The 14,103-nt window shown below is 43.5% G+C and overlaps 1 protein-coding gene across 2 annotated transcripts in view; it reads left to right on the top strand.

Moving 5' to 3' along the window:
• The window catches only part of COQ8B (coenzyme Q8B), a 176,193-nt gene that overhangs the window by 136,468 nt on the left and 25,622 nt on the right, over positions 1-14,103 (top strand). For both annotated transcript variants that reach the window (XM_085625773.1, XM_085625772.1), the window contains exon 12: positions 17-124. In XM_085625773.1, coding sequence (XP_085481899.1) covers positions 17-124 — 108 coding nt within the window. The remainder of the gene's footprint in view (positions 1-16; positions 125-14,103) is intronic.

Genomic DNA, 14,103 nt, shown 5'->3' with positions numbered 1-14,103 from the left:
ATTGGTTTCCTTGCAGATCTGTCAAAACATACTACGGCTCTGCTTACAAGAAGTCTTTGAGTTCCGCTTCATGCAAACTGATCCAAACTGGTCCAATTTCTTTTACGATGCAGAAACACATAAGGTGGGTTTGTTTGTATGTACATATGTGCAGGCAACTTGTAGTAGTTTAATTTAAAATAAGATTCTCTTGGGTGTAGGTTTAGTCCATCTTCTTACAGTTATTGCCATTAAATCCCGGCTTTGTGTGTGTGTGTGTGTGTGTGTGTGTGTGTGTGTGTGTGTGTGTGTGTGTGTGTGTGTGTGTGTGTATATATATATATATATATATATATATATATATATATATATATATATTCACTGAAAAAACCATAGGTTTCAGGCACGTTATAGTTAGGAATTAGCATTTAAAAAACCTTGGAAATTCACTGAAAAAAACATAGGTTTCAGGGGCGTTATAGTTAGCTGGACATTTCCCTCGTACAAAACCCTAGAAATTCCCTTGTTATAGTTAGTTCAGCTAACTATAACTCGCGCCCCCGCAATGCACTGCTGATGACGTCACATATTACATCACTCATGACATGGTCAGTGACATCACTGATGACATCACTGATGACATCTCAAATGACATCACTGATGACGTCATCCATTGAGTATGTGTTTCTGTAAAGTTTTAATATGTTTACTATATATAGGGAAAGGCCTGTTGAAGAATGAGTGGGTGTACAAGTGTGTGAATGGATGATTTTGTAGGTGTGTAACTGACTCTATAAGTGAGTCATTAAATGTATCTTACTACAGACTAGTGACTAAACTGTGTGAATGTCTGTATGTGTCTGTCTGTTGGTGTATAAGTGGCTGCATGGTTTTGTGAATAGCTATATGAGTGTCTATATGGGTTATTGATTGGTTGTCTGAGTATCTGTATGGGTGCCTGAGTGTTTGTGTGCGTAGGCTGTGTGTGACTGTGCATAGATGTGTGAGTGGGTGATTCTATGGGTGCATGGTTTTAAGACTGCATCTGTGATGAACTGTATGGTTGAGTGAGTGTATGTATGGGTGTGTTAGGGATTGAATGTATATCTCAGTGGTACATTTGTGACTAACTACATATGTGAAAGGCAGTATATATGCGTGTAAGAGTATATAAGTGGGTATATGTGAGAGTGTGTGATTGTGTGAGTGGCTGTATGGATGAGTGTGTGCTTGTATCAATGATTGTATAAGAGCGTAAGAATGTAGTACTATTTTTATGAGTAAGTGAACTTGAGTGTGTATAACTGCATAGGTGAGTAACTGGGAGTGTAATTAATTATTTGCATGACTGACTAGGTGTGAGAGTACCTCTATGGATGATTGGTGGTGTGTGAGTGTCTATGTAGGTGTATAAATGCATATGATAGTCTTGTACGGAGTGACTGTAAGTATGAGTGACTGTACAGGTGAATGAGTGGAGGTGTATGTAGACCTAAGAGTTAATAAGTGGGTATGTAGTTATTGGTATTGGAGTATCTATGGTTTTGAGAATGGGCGTCTGAAATTTTGAGTCTGTGTATCAACGGTTAAATTAGGGTGAGAAGATGCAGTAATTTATCACATGGATGGCGTCATCAGTGATGTCACTGACCATGTCATGAGTGATGTAATATGTGAAGAGGCTCCTCACTAAGCACTGGAAGGCAGATACCCCCCCACATGTGAAAGCATGGCGTAGCTCATTCCTAGTCTGGGCAAAAGCGGAGGAAGTGGCCCTCCAGAGGGAGGAAACATTGGGGCTCCGGATGACACCCATCGCATCCCAGTGGGGGGAGATGCTGTAATCCCTGTTGCAATTGGGTGGGGCTGACACGGAAGACGATAGGGGTGAGCTGAGGGAGCTGAGTTAGTTGGCAAGGGACTGGCTCGCCTGGTGGGGTATCGCGGCGCAGGGTACTGCAGCTTTGACACAGTTGGTGAGGCACAGGAACACGCGGGCCATTGTCGACACAACGCTCTACATAGGGGAGGCGGGAGCTAGGGTTAGGGGACCTGGTAGAAGGGGGATGGGGGGGGGCACCTAGACACATGTTGAGAGCTGCTGTTGTTCTTTTAGTTACTACTCTGTAGAGGAGACAACTCCCTGGCTGCAGAGATGGGTTATTGCTAAATAATTGGTTATCTGTCTTCTGGAATTGTTGGAAAGAATGTGCATACCAATAAGGCTATTACTTTATAGTCTCCACATAGGGTACGACATCACAGCATGCGGTGCTGCGGTGGTTTCACTCGCAGCCACAGGGGCCTTTCATATAAGACAGTACTGAACGCCCGCCCCATTGTTACAGATTACAGCAATTGATTGTATACTCTCATGAGTCTATGCCGTGCGTTAATTGTGACTGTACGCTAAGCTACTACATTACGTACTGTATCACTATTGTTACAAGTTCAATAAACAGATTTCTAAATAAATGAGTAATGTAATATGTGACGTCATCAGCAGTGCATTGCGGGGCGCGAGTTATAGTTAGCTGAACTAACTGTAACAGGGGAATTTCTAGGGTTTTGTACGAGGGAAATGTCCAGCTAACTATAACGTGCATGAACCCTATGGTTTTTTCAGAGAATTTCAAAGGTTTTTTAAATGCTAATTCCTATCTATAACTTATCTCTAAAGATATCATGAACAGCATTCTTATTTAAAAGTAGGGTGCACATTAGTTTTGTGGAAAAGCATTTTTGTGATTGGTTAAGAAAAAGCAGTTTCAACGTGGAGTACATATCATAGGATAAAATTTGCTCAGCTCAACCACACCTGCTACTTGCATTTGGAAGGCACTGTTCGAACTTAAAACAATCATCAACTTTTAACCTGCATGTGTCGTTAAATGTTCAAGAAAATGTTACAAAAAAATATCGTTAAGTTTTAAAAAATTGATGAACTTTTAACCTGCACGTGTTGTAGAATGTTCTAGAAAGTGTGTTGATAGAATACGTACGCTGACTTCTATGTGTTGTTGAATATAAAAAAAACGGTTCATATGGAAAATTAAAAAGAAACCAATAGATAAGTTTTGAAACCTAAAAGAATCAAGGAACTATTCTAATTTATTGTTTACATGTATTTATGTGTGCAGCAACAAAATTATAGGCACAACAGCACTAGGAAGAGGAAGAAGCAGGGAGTGGGGGGAGGAGGGGAGATGGGCAGAATGGCACACATGCACAATTAAGTACAACACATATATAGACTAACAATGGCCAAAATGAAACACACCAACAAGGAGCACAAGTCACACAACCCGCCAACATCACACCACTGAACGAGCATAGAAGTGAAAACCACGCTGCATTCATACAGGATGTGTACAAAGGCCAGTCGTTGATGTTGTGGGATGTCTGCGACCGTGGTCATCATGGATGAGATGCCCAGCATGTGGCACATGGTCGAGTTCACTGTGTGTTATGTTGCCAAACGGCTGCTCCTCCCTCCCACGAGCCCCCAGACTTTTGTATGGTGCGCTGTTGTATCTCGTGCACTCGTACGGCACACCATTGTAATGCCGATTTGCGCATGTCCTGCTACATTCCAACTACAACATCACAGTGCCGTTTGGAGGTGGTGCATGCCACTTTACAACATCGACTGCTGTGGCTCTTGTAGCAGGCCACACCAGAACACAGAGACACACTTACCGCACTTCCTGTACACGGACATGTCTGAGACACCCCGTTCCCCTTGCCGGATAGGCACACCCCTGCACTGACCTGTGAACCCCAGACCAGCACACGCCAGTTGTGCATGCAGGAGGATGCGTGCGTAGCCACACATCCAGGCTCACTGCCAACACTGAGGTGACAGCACACTGTGATGTTGCAGGGCTCGTGCCTATCATGCTAAGACAATGACCGCAGGGACACACTTACTAAGATGTGGGTTTGGGGGGCATTGGCGGTCCTGGAGTTGTTGAGATGAGTCTTCTGGCCCTCATGGGTATCCCTGTATCATGCTCATTGACTCTATGGCACCTGTGGGTGTTCTGGTGTGGCTCTTGGCTGTGTTCCCTTTCATGGTGCAGGTAGTTGTCCTGCTTAACACCAGCAGAAAGCAGGTGTAAAATCCCTGGTGCTAATGTGTCTTATCGCCGTAATTTGTTTCGCATTGCAGTTGGTGTGAAAGTCGTGATGTGATTTTTTTCGTGTGCAGAACAATATACGAACTGAGCAGTGTATCTCGTCAAGATCCAGCACCTGACTCACTATTCCCAATCAATATAAATACAATGAGATTTCATAATAGATTTTGTGTGTACACTGTAAGTGCAGCCAATACCTCAGTGCAATTCAATACAGGATTTTAGTATTTAGAATAAATCGAAAAGGTGCACCTCGTGTCTTTTTGCATGGGAACGGCTACTCTCCATTTCATTATCAGCACTTTAACGGAGGTAAAGTTGAGATAAATCTAACACACTATTCCGAAGTTGGTGCAAACTGCAGATATCACCAGTATTCCAGCGATAAGTGCCCCAAAATTTAACACCATGGTGGACTCCATCAAATAACAGTAATAAGAACAAGAAAGAGTCACACAGCAGTTAAGAGAACAACCAAAAACGTTATTAATTTTTTTTCAAACTTTATTTTTTATAATAATAAATATATAAACGATAAACTATTTTCAAACTTTAATTTTTTTTATTAACATCTATATGAACAATAAACTAATAAACAAAATGTAACAACAATAATGCAAAACAACAAGGTGGAACACTCCTGTGGGGACCATGGATGTCGACGACAGACCTGGAAAATCAGAAAGATTGTTAAAAAAAAAAAACAACATGGTATTCTCAACAAAATACCACAAGAAACAAATCACAGATATATAAAATGTATACAGCTAACAAAATTTTATAAGTTTAACTTACAAAAACTGTAAATGTTACCGCTTTAAAATATTTACGAATCTGAGGAACATTTTTTGCAGAAAGCACCACGCCCACAACGTTTTTCTTCCGTGGTGAGGAAATTTTTTACTTTTCCCAAGGGGCAAACAAAGATCAATGCCACCTTTGTCACTCGCAAGATTTGCCAAAGAGTTCTGTTACGAGGGGATCCTAACAAAAAATACTCGTGCGGCACAGCAAGTATGATGAAACACCTAAGGACCCTTTATCCAAACAATCTTGCACGAGAAGAGTGCAAACAGATGAGAAACACTCCAATTCTGTATCTGTAAAAAAGAATCACAAATAAATGTATATTAATAACTTTCAAATGTATACTATTCCATTACTGTACAAACACACTTTATATAAAAACTGACTAAGAAACTATAGCCCTGAACCACAAGTGTGACGATCGTTAAAACACTACATGCATAGTGCACACTACTTTGAAGCAGTTCATGCCCTAAAGCCTACCTCACTAAAAGACTACATGCTAACTGACTAAATGATTACAGTACTATAAGGAGACACACTGGGTGAGTGACAGGGTGTTTGCTAGAAGAGTATGAATACTAACTAGGGAATAGAAGGTGTGAAACACAACTGTGTAGGTGATTAGAGGACTGCATCCATACTGCATAGGCATTTAAAGCAGTCCATGTGCTAAGGCCTGGCTCACTGCTTGACTACTTGGGTACTGACTGAATGATTAGAGTACAGCAAGGAGAGTGCCTAGGTGAATTAATAAGTGCTAGGCTTTTCGCACAGGGAATGGATTAGTACTTGGTACTGAATGGGTCACTAGAGGAGTGCAAAGGCAGTGACAAGTGCTGAACTGTATGGATACTGACTAGGAAATTGAAAGTGTGAAAGACAAGTGTCTAGGTGGTTAGAAGACTGCATGCATAGTGCATAGGGGTTTGAAGCAGTCCATGTGCTAAGGCCTGGCTCAGTGTATGAATACTTAGGCACTGACTGAATGATTAGAGTACTGCAAAGATAGTATCTTGGTGAATTTATAAGTGTTTGGGCTTTAGCACAGTGAATGGATTAGTACTTGGTACTGAATGGGTCACTAGAGGACTGCAAAGGGAGTGACAGGGTATTTCCTGGAAGTGTATGGATACTGACTAGGGAATTGAAGGTGTGAAAGACAATTATGTAGGTTTTTAGAGGACTGCATGCATAGTGGATAAGGGTTTGAAGCAGTCCATATACTAAGGCCTGGGTCACTGGATGAGTACTTGGGTACTGACTGAAAGATTAGAGTACTGCAAGGAGAGTGTCTGGGTGAATTTATTAGGTTTTGGCACAGTGAATGGATTAGTACATGCTGTTGAATGGGTCTCTAGAGGACTGCAAAGGAAGTGACAGGATGTTTCCTGGAAGTGTATGGATACTGACTAGGGAATTGAAGGTGTAAAAGACAAGTGTATAGTATGTTAGAACACTACATGCATACTGCATAGACATTTGAAGCTATCTATTTGGTACTTAGAAACTGACTAAATAATCAGACTACTTCTAGGACAGTGCTTAGGTAAACCTTTTAAATTTTCAGTTCTGCCACAGTGAACAGAATAGTACATGGTACTGCACCTTAGTGTCAAACCCTGACTCATTTTATCAACGCATAAGCAAAGACTAGCTTCTAATGCTACTAAAACTTGACAACATGAGAGGTTTTAAATTAGTTATCTGTCAGCAAATACATGATGTTACCAAATGCTTCTCTCACAGTGGTTCCCAAATGCACACAGACTCACAGTGTGATTCTAGACAACAACCACTATACCTAGGAGTTTACCAAAAATCATTCACTACTGTGGAAGTGGTAAGGGAACTGCACACAATCTTCATATTTCAGGACTGCACTTTGGTGTCAAAGCCTGACTCATTTAATCAAAGCATAAGCAAAGACTGGCTTCTAATGCTACTAAAACTTGACAACTTAGCTTAGCGCATTAGCGTGCAGCGCTTGATTAGTGTACAGCTACTGCTGTTTTAAAACTCCCGTTTTTTGTATCTTGGTTTTTTCTTGTGTTACTGTATCCCCTGTTTTTAATTCCAGCCTTGCCTACCAGCTCAGTGCATCTGCGTATAGTTTAGCGCATTAGCGTGCAGCGCCTGAACAGTTTACAGCTATTGCTGTTTTTAAAATCCCCGTTGTTGTGTTTTCGGTTAGCGTCTGTTTTGAAAGTATTCCCGGTGCATAATAACTGTCCTTGCTCACCTGCACTGCTGTCATCTTACCTTGCACTTTAAAACGGACTATTTCACCGCTTTTTTGCGGGCCCCTCGCCCTTGTCACGGTGGCCGCCATCTTGTGCGAGGAGCGATCCATCACGCGCTCTAGTCTTCCTCTAGGAGGCTCGACCTCCATAAATGGCAGGTAACTTCAGGGCTCTTATCCCAGCTTAGCGCATTAGCGTGCAGCGCTTGATTAGTGTACAGCTACTGCTGTTTTAAAACTCCCGTTTTTTGTATCTTGGTTTTTTCTTGTGTTACTGTATCCCCTGTTTTTAATTCCAGCCTTGCCTACCAGCTCAGTGCATCTGCGTATAGTTTAGCGCATTAGCGTGCAGCGCCTGAACAGTTTACAGCTATTGCTGTTTTTAAAATCCCCTTTGTTGTGTTTTCGGTTAGCGTCTGTTTTGAAAGTATTCCCGGTGCATAATAACTGTCCTTGCTCACCTGCACTGCTGTCATCTTACCTTGCACTTTAAAACGGACTATTTCACCGCTTTTTTGCGGGCCCCTCGCACTTGTCACGGTGGCCGCCATCTTGTGCGAGGAGCGATCCATCACGCGCTCTAGTCTTCCTCTAGGAGGCTCGACCTCCATAAATGGCAGGTAACTTCAGGGCTCTTATCCCAGCTTAGCGCATTAGCGTGCAGCGCTTGATTAGTGTACAGCTACTGCTGTTTTAAAACTCCCGTTTTTTGTATCTTGGTTTTTTCTTGTGTTACTGTATCCCCTGTTTTTAATTCCAGCCTTGCCTACCAGCTCAGTGCATCTGCGTATAGTTTAGCGCATTAGCGTGCAGCGCCTGAACAGTTTACAGCTATTGCTGTTTTTAAAATCCCCGTTGTTGTGTTTTCGGTTAGCGTCTGTTTTGAAAGTATTCCCGGTGCATAATAACTGTCCTTGCTCACCTGCACTGCTGTCATCTTACCTTGCACTTTAAAACGGACTATTTCACCGCTTTTTTGCGGGCCCCTCGCCCTTGTCACGGTGGCCGCCATCTTGTGTGAGGAGCGATCCATCACGCGCTCTAGTCTTCCTCTAGGAGGCTCGACCTCCATAAATGGCAGTCATACTGACGCGCAGCGTCATCGCGCAGCGGGGTCGCCGGAGTTACGCCAGAGTTCAGCCCGTCTGCGCCCGTCCGCGCTGAGGACGGGCTGCAGGTCGGGCTGGACCCGGATTACGTACCTCCGCCCTCTGGTAAGACATTCATGCGTTATTCCTCATCTGCGCTGTGGGCCCTCAGACCTCCCACATGCCCCTCCTTACACTGTTGGACTCCACTGGGGTTATTATATTCCCGCCGTTGTACTGTTTGTTCTTCCTCCTTTCATCCCCTTGCCACTCGTTCTACTAGCTTATGCTCTTCCTCTTCCAAGCCCACGGCTTTTCATAACACTGGGTTTTTACTAAATGCGCGCTCGCTAATTAAACACAATCTTGCTTTCCACGATTTTGTGGACGAAAGGCAGCCAGACTGGGTCCTTATCACGGAGACCTGGGCCACTGACTCCTCGGGACATGACCTTCTGCTAGCCATTCCTGAGGGCTACTCTTTACATCGGCATGACAGACCTAAACGTAGAGGAGGAGGTATTGCTATTCTTTTTAAATCTTCCCTGTTATGCACGATTAATTCACTTTCCTCGCCCCAAGATTGTTTTGAAGCTCTATACTTCTGTATTACTTGTGCCCCTTCAGTTTCTTTTACGGGTATACTGATCTATAGGCCGCCTGGTTATAGAGCTAACTTTGCCTTGGACTTGTTGAGAATCCTTGAACCGTATTTTGGAAAGCCCTCCTTCACCATTTTAGGTGACCTCAATTTCCATCTTGATGAGGTTCACTCTAAGGATACCATATCATTGGTTGAATCACTTGCAGCCTGTGATCTTATCCAGCTTGTTACCAACGCTACTCACATAGCTGGCCATATCCTTGACGGGGTGTTCTCCAATGATACAAGACTCTCCAGCGGCATACCTTTACCGCTGGTGTGGACAGACCATTTTGCTGTCCCTCTGCAGTTAGCCTTTTCTCTTTCTCATGGGATTAAGAAAGGGACTACCCCTTTTGTCTCCAGAAGAAATTTTAGAAATCTTACGAATGAGGCTTTTGCCCCTTTTGTTCCCACACCAGAGGCTCTCTCCCTAAAAGATGCGGCTGAGGCAGCACATGATCTGCAGGATTCTATCACTAATGCAGTAGAAAAATTCGCACCTGCATCCCTGCGATATGTAGCCCGGCGGAAACCATCAGCGCCATGGTTCTCGGACCATCTCAGAGTACTACGACAGGGTTGTAGAAGCAGTGAGAGAAGATGGAGGAAATCTTGGGATCCCATGGATAGGGAGGCCCACAAGTCTGCTCTACGGGAGTATAAGCAGAAAGTGATAATGGAGAAGCAGGAATACTTCTCCAACCTCACCAGCTCACTCACCTCCTCTAGGGAGCTTTTTAAAATTGCTGACTCGCTGTGCTCCCTCCAACTTCCAGACCCCGTAGTCAGCTCTCAGCGTCTTTGTGACGATATTGCAGACTTTTTCTATACTAAAATCTTAGATATTCATACTTCCTTGGAAGCACAACGTCTCTCCTTGACGGAAAATCTTCCTTCAGTCCTTCCCAGCCTCCCTTCAGTCCCTCCCAGCCTCCTTTCTGTTTTTCCCTCTATGTCTCTGGAGGGTTTGAATGTCCTTTTGGATAAGATCAAATCCTCCTCTCCTCTTGATCCATTGCCTCTCAAAAAGTTAAGAGTGTAGGAACAGCCTTCTCCCTCCCTTACTTGAGGTGATGAATAAGGCAATTGCTCAAGGCACTTTTCCATCAATATGGAAGAAGGCCATTGTGAAGCCGCTCCTTAAGAAGCCTTCACTTGATCCCGGCCTCCTGAAAAATTTTAGACCTATTTCTCTGCTCCCTGCACCTGCAAAAATTTTAGAAGCTCACCTGAATCGCCATTTATCCTCTTTTCTTGAAGCCTCGGAGTATCTTGACATTACCCAGCATGGATTTCGAAAACACCACAGCACAGAATCTGCCCTCACCTCTGTAGTCGATAACATCCGACGCAAGGTTGATGCTGGACAAACTACTGTTCTTGTGCTATTGGACCTCACAGCCGCATTTGACACTCTGTCTCCTGCCATTTTAACATCTCGGCTTAGGGAGGCAGGTGTCACTGGTTCGGCCCTGAGTCTCCTTAATTCCTTTCTCCTTGATAGGGAACAGAGAGTGATGCTCGGCAACCACCTCTCCCCTGCAAAGTCTTTGCAATGTGGGGTGCCACAGGGGTCGGCACTAAGTCCCACCCTGTTCAACATCTACGTGGCCCCCCTTGCTAGGCTAGTAAGATCGCAGGGGATGGAGGTGGTATCATACGCCGATGACACCCAGATCATGGTCTCACTAACTCAATCCTCTGTCATAACATCTGCCTTTAGCTTCAGGTCCTGCATGCAACATGTTGCAGACTGGATGGTTACCAACTCCCTGAAGCTAAATGGCGACAAGACTGAGGTCTTGATCTTTGGGAAGGACCAAGAGATCTGGTCGAGTGAGTGGTGGCCCTCCTCTCTTGGTATCTGCCCGACTCCATCTCGATCTGCCAGAAATCTGGGTGTAATGTTCGATACTTCACTCTCGATGTCCTTACAGGTGAATCGGACTGTTTCGACCTGCTGGGGCGTGATCAGGACGCTCAATAGAATTCGCAGCTATCTGTCACTTCAAGCTCGCAAGCAGATTGCAGTCGCCCTTGTTGGTTCCAGGTTGGACTATTGCAACTCTCTTTACATGGAATCCAACAAGGGCCTTATACATCGACTGCAAATCGTGCAGAACGCTGCCGCACGTTTTGTCCTGGATCTCTCCAGGGCTTCTTCTGCTACTGCTGCGAGGAGAGACCTTCATTGGCTGCCTATTCAGCACAGAATTTATTTTAAAATTCTGTGTTTGACATATAGAGCACTTGAGGATGAATCTAAAGGCGCGATCAGCTCTCTGCTTACTCGTTACCACCCCTCAAGGCGTTTGCGCTCTTCGGGGTTATTTCAACTTGTTGTCCCTCGCTTTAAGCTCACCAGATGGGGAGCCAGGGCCTTTTCAGTTGTTGCTCCACAACTTTGGAACAACTTGCCGATAGAGTTGAAGACCTTGCCTTCTTTAGCGCTGTTTAAAAAGGCCCTAAAAACTTGGTGCTTTTCCAGAGCTTACACAGGTTGAGCTGCAGGAGCTTTGTTATGAGCTGGATTTGGAATTAGGCGCCTTGACGCCCATTGGGCTATGTTTGCGCATGACAAGATCCCTTTTATTATTATTATTATTATTACATGACCGGTTTTAAAACAGTTATCTGTCAGCAAATACACGATGTTACCAAATGCTTCTCTCACAATCCTTACCCAAATGCACACAGACTCACAGTGTGATTTTAGACAAGCAACACTATCCTAGGAGTTTACCAAAACTCATTCACTAGTCTGGAAGAGTTAATGGTACTGCACACAATCTACATATAAGTACACCACATCAGTGTCAAAGCATGACTCATTTAATCGACGCATAAGCAAAGACTGGATTCTAATGCTACTAAAACTTCACAACATGACAGGTTTTAAAACAGTTATCTGTCAGCAAATACATGATGTTACCAAATGCTTCTCTCACAGTGATCCCAAATACACACTAACTCAGTGTGATTCTAGATAAGCACCACTATCCCTATGAGTTTACCAAATCTCATTCACTACAGTGCAAGTGGTATGGGAACTGCACACAATCTACCTATTTCACAACTGCAATTTACTGTCAATGCCTGACTCATATAATGAAAGCATAAGCCATAACTGTCTTCTAATGCTACTAAAACTTGACAACATGACATGTTTTAAAACCGTTATCTGTCAGCAAATACACGATGTTACCAAACACTTCTCTCACAGTGGTTCCCAAATGTACACAGACTCACAGTGTGATTCTAGACAAACAACACTATCCCTAGCAGATTACCAAAACTCATTCACTACAGTGGAAGTGGTAAGGGAACTGCACACAATCTACATATTTCACGACTGCACTTTAGTGTCAATGCCTGACTCCTTTAATCAACGCATAATCAAATACACGATGTTACCAAATGCTTCTCTCACAGTGGTTCCCAAATGCACACAGACTCACTGTGTGATTCTAGACAATCAACACTATCCCTTGCACTATACCAAAACACATTTCTTCATCTAGAAGTAGTACTACATTTTAGTATAGAAACATAACATAACTCATTTCACAAATTCATAAACAATGACTGGTTTCTAATTCTACCAAAATATAAAAACAGCACAGTTATCTGTCTACAAACACATGAAAAACACAAATGCATATCACAGAATGGTTTCTATATGCACACACATTGTAGAGAAAAAAAGTACTCCCTACACTTTAGCAGGAGAAATACATTAGTCTGATCAAAATAGTCTACATACATCCCCTCACAATTAAATAACTCATCTTTCAAATTCTTTTGTCGTTTAAGAAGTATATCAATCACTCACCATATTTTCTTTTACAGAATCTCTGCACTGTGCACCTCTCAGCAAAAACAAAGAATGGAAAAGTTTCCCTTTCATTTTCCACACATATACATGTAAACATCAAATCACAATCCTTCACACATAAACTCAAAAGCAAACACACATTTCTATTGGTTAAACATTTCAACCCTTTCCAACTGAAATACATTTCAACCCTTCCCCCAATCTGCCTTCTGCCTGTTACCATAGAAACAGGTCATGGAACACTGCACTGAGCTCACTGGTCACAAGTTCAGCACACAATGTTACTAAACAAGACAGGAAGTGTGCTTGACTTTTCAACATATCAGCTTATCATATATAATGTTCCTTACAATCTATTTTTGTTAACCAATAAGAATCATACCTTTAAAAAACAGAAATATACACCCTACCTTTCAGTGTAGAAAGTAGTCATACAACCAATGATTTCTTGTCTTTTTTCAAAAAACATTGCCGTGGATCCGCGCACCCAACGCGTGAGAATCCGTGCACCCAACGCGTTTGGATGCGCGCACCATGCACAAGGGGGGCCTCAGGGGGTCCTTCTGGGACCCCCTTACCACCTCTAGAGGGTCAGAGTATTTCCACTCTGCCCCCTTTATATGTTTTACACACTTATTCCCCTTGCTTCTTCAGCCTCGCTTCTACCGAGGCAGAAAATGGCCGCCAACAGTTCCTGGTTTCGAATGTAGAGAGACACTTGACAGCCAATTAGCATTCAGCGTGCGATCGGGAGGGTGCGCGCTCGGTTCGGGGAGGGTGCACTTACGGTGCGGGTAGGGTCCGCAGATCCGCCCCGGCCATAGATATCACTAACTTTGTTACCCTCATTTTCTCAGGAACTACTGAACAGATTCACACCATTTATGCAAAAGGCACAAGTCTGAACTGAGGACTACCTCTTTGCCAAATTTGGTGTCATTCCGTTCAGCGGTTCGGGCTGTAGCTGCGACAACAGATCCTATGGGAAATTGCATGGGGAAAACGCGTTTTGGGACCCCCCTTTTTTCTCGACCCCCGCTTGACGAATCACCACGAAACTTTCAGGGTAGGAGCGGAGCTGGCCAAAAGTTTGGAAAATTTCGCGAAGATTCGTCAACCAGCGCCAGACTTATTGGGAATAGAATGTTGCGGATTTCCTATGGAAAATAGGTCCTAACTATAACTATCTACTGGTGACCGCCAGTAGATAATATATATAAATACTCCGTCGTTCCTGGCTTGACTCGCACAGACGGAAACGGACCCTTGTATTGTGCTATACGTAAATCTTTATTGCTGCTTCGGCCTGACGCGTTTCGGCTCCAAAGTGAGCCTTGATCACATGACACGGAGGGAAGTACTTTTCT

This window comes from Triturus cristatus, chromosome 9 (assembly GCF_964204655.1).
Source record: "Triturus cristatus chromosome 9, aTriCri1.1, whole genome shotgun sequence".
NCBI lineage: Eukaryota > Metazoa > Chordata > Amphibia > Caudata > Salamandridae > Triturus > Triturus cristatus.
Note: the sequence above shows the minus strand (reverse complement) of the source record. Positions and strands in the feature narration are given on the sequence as shown.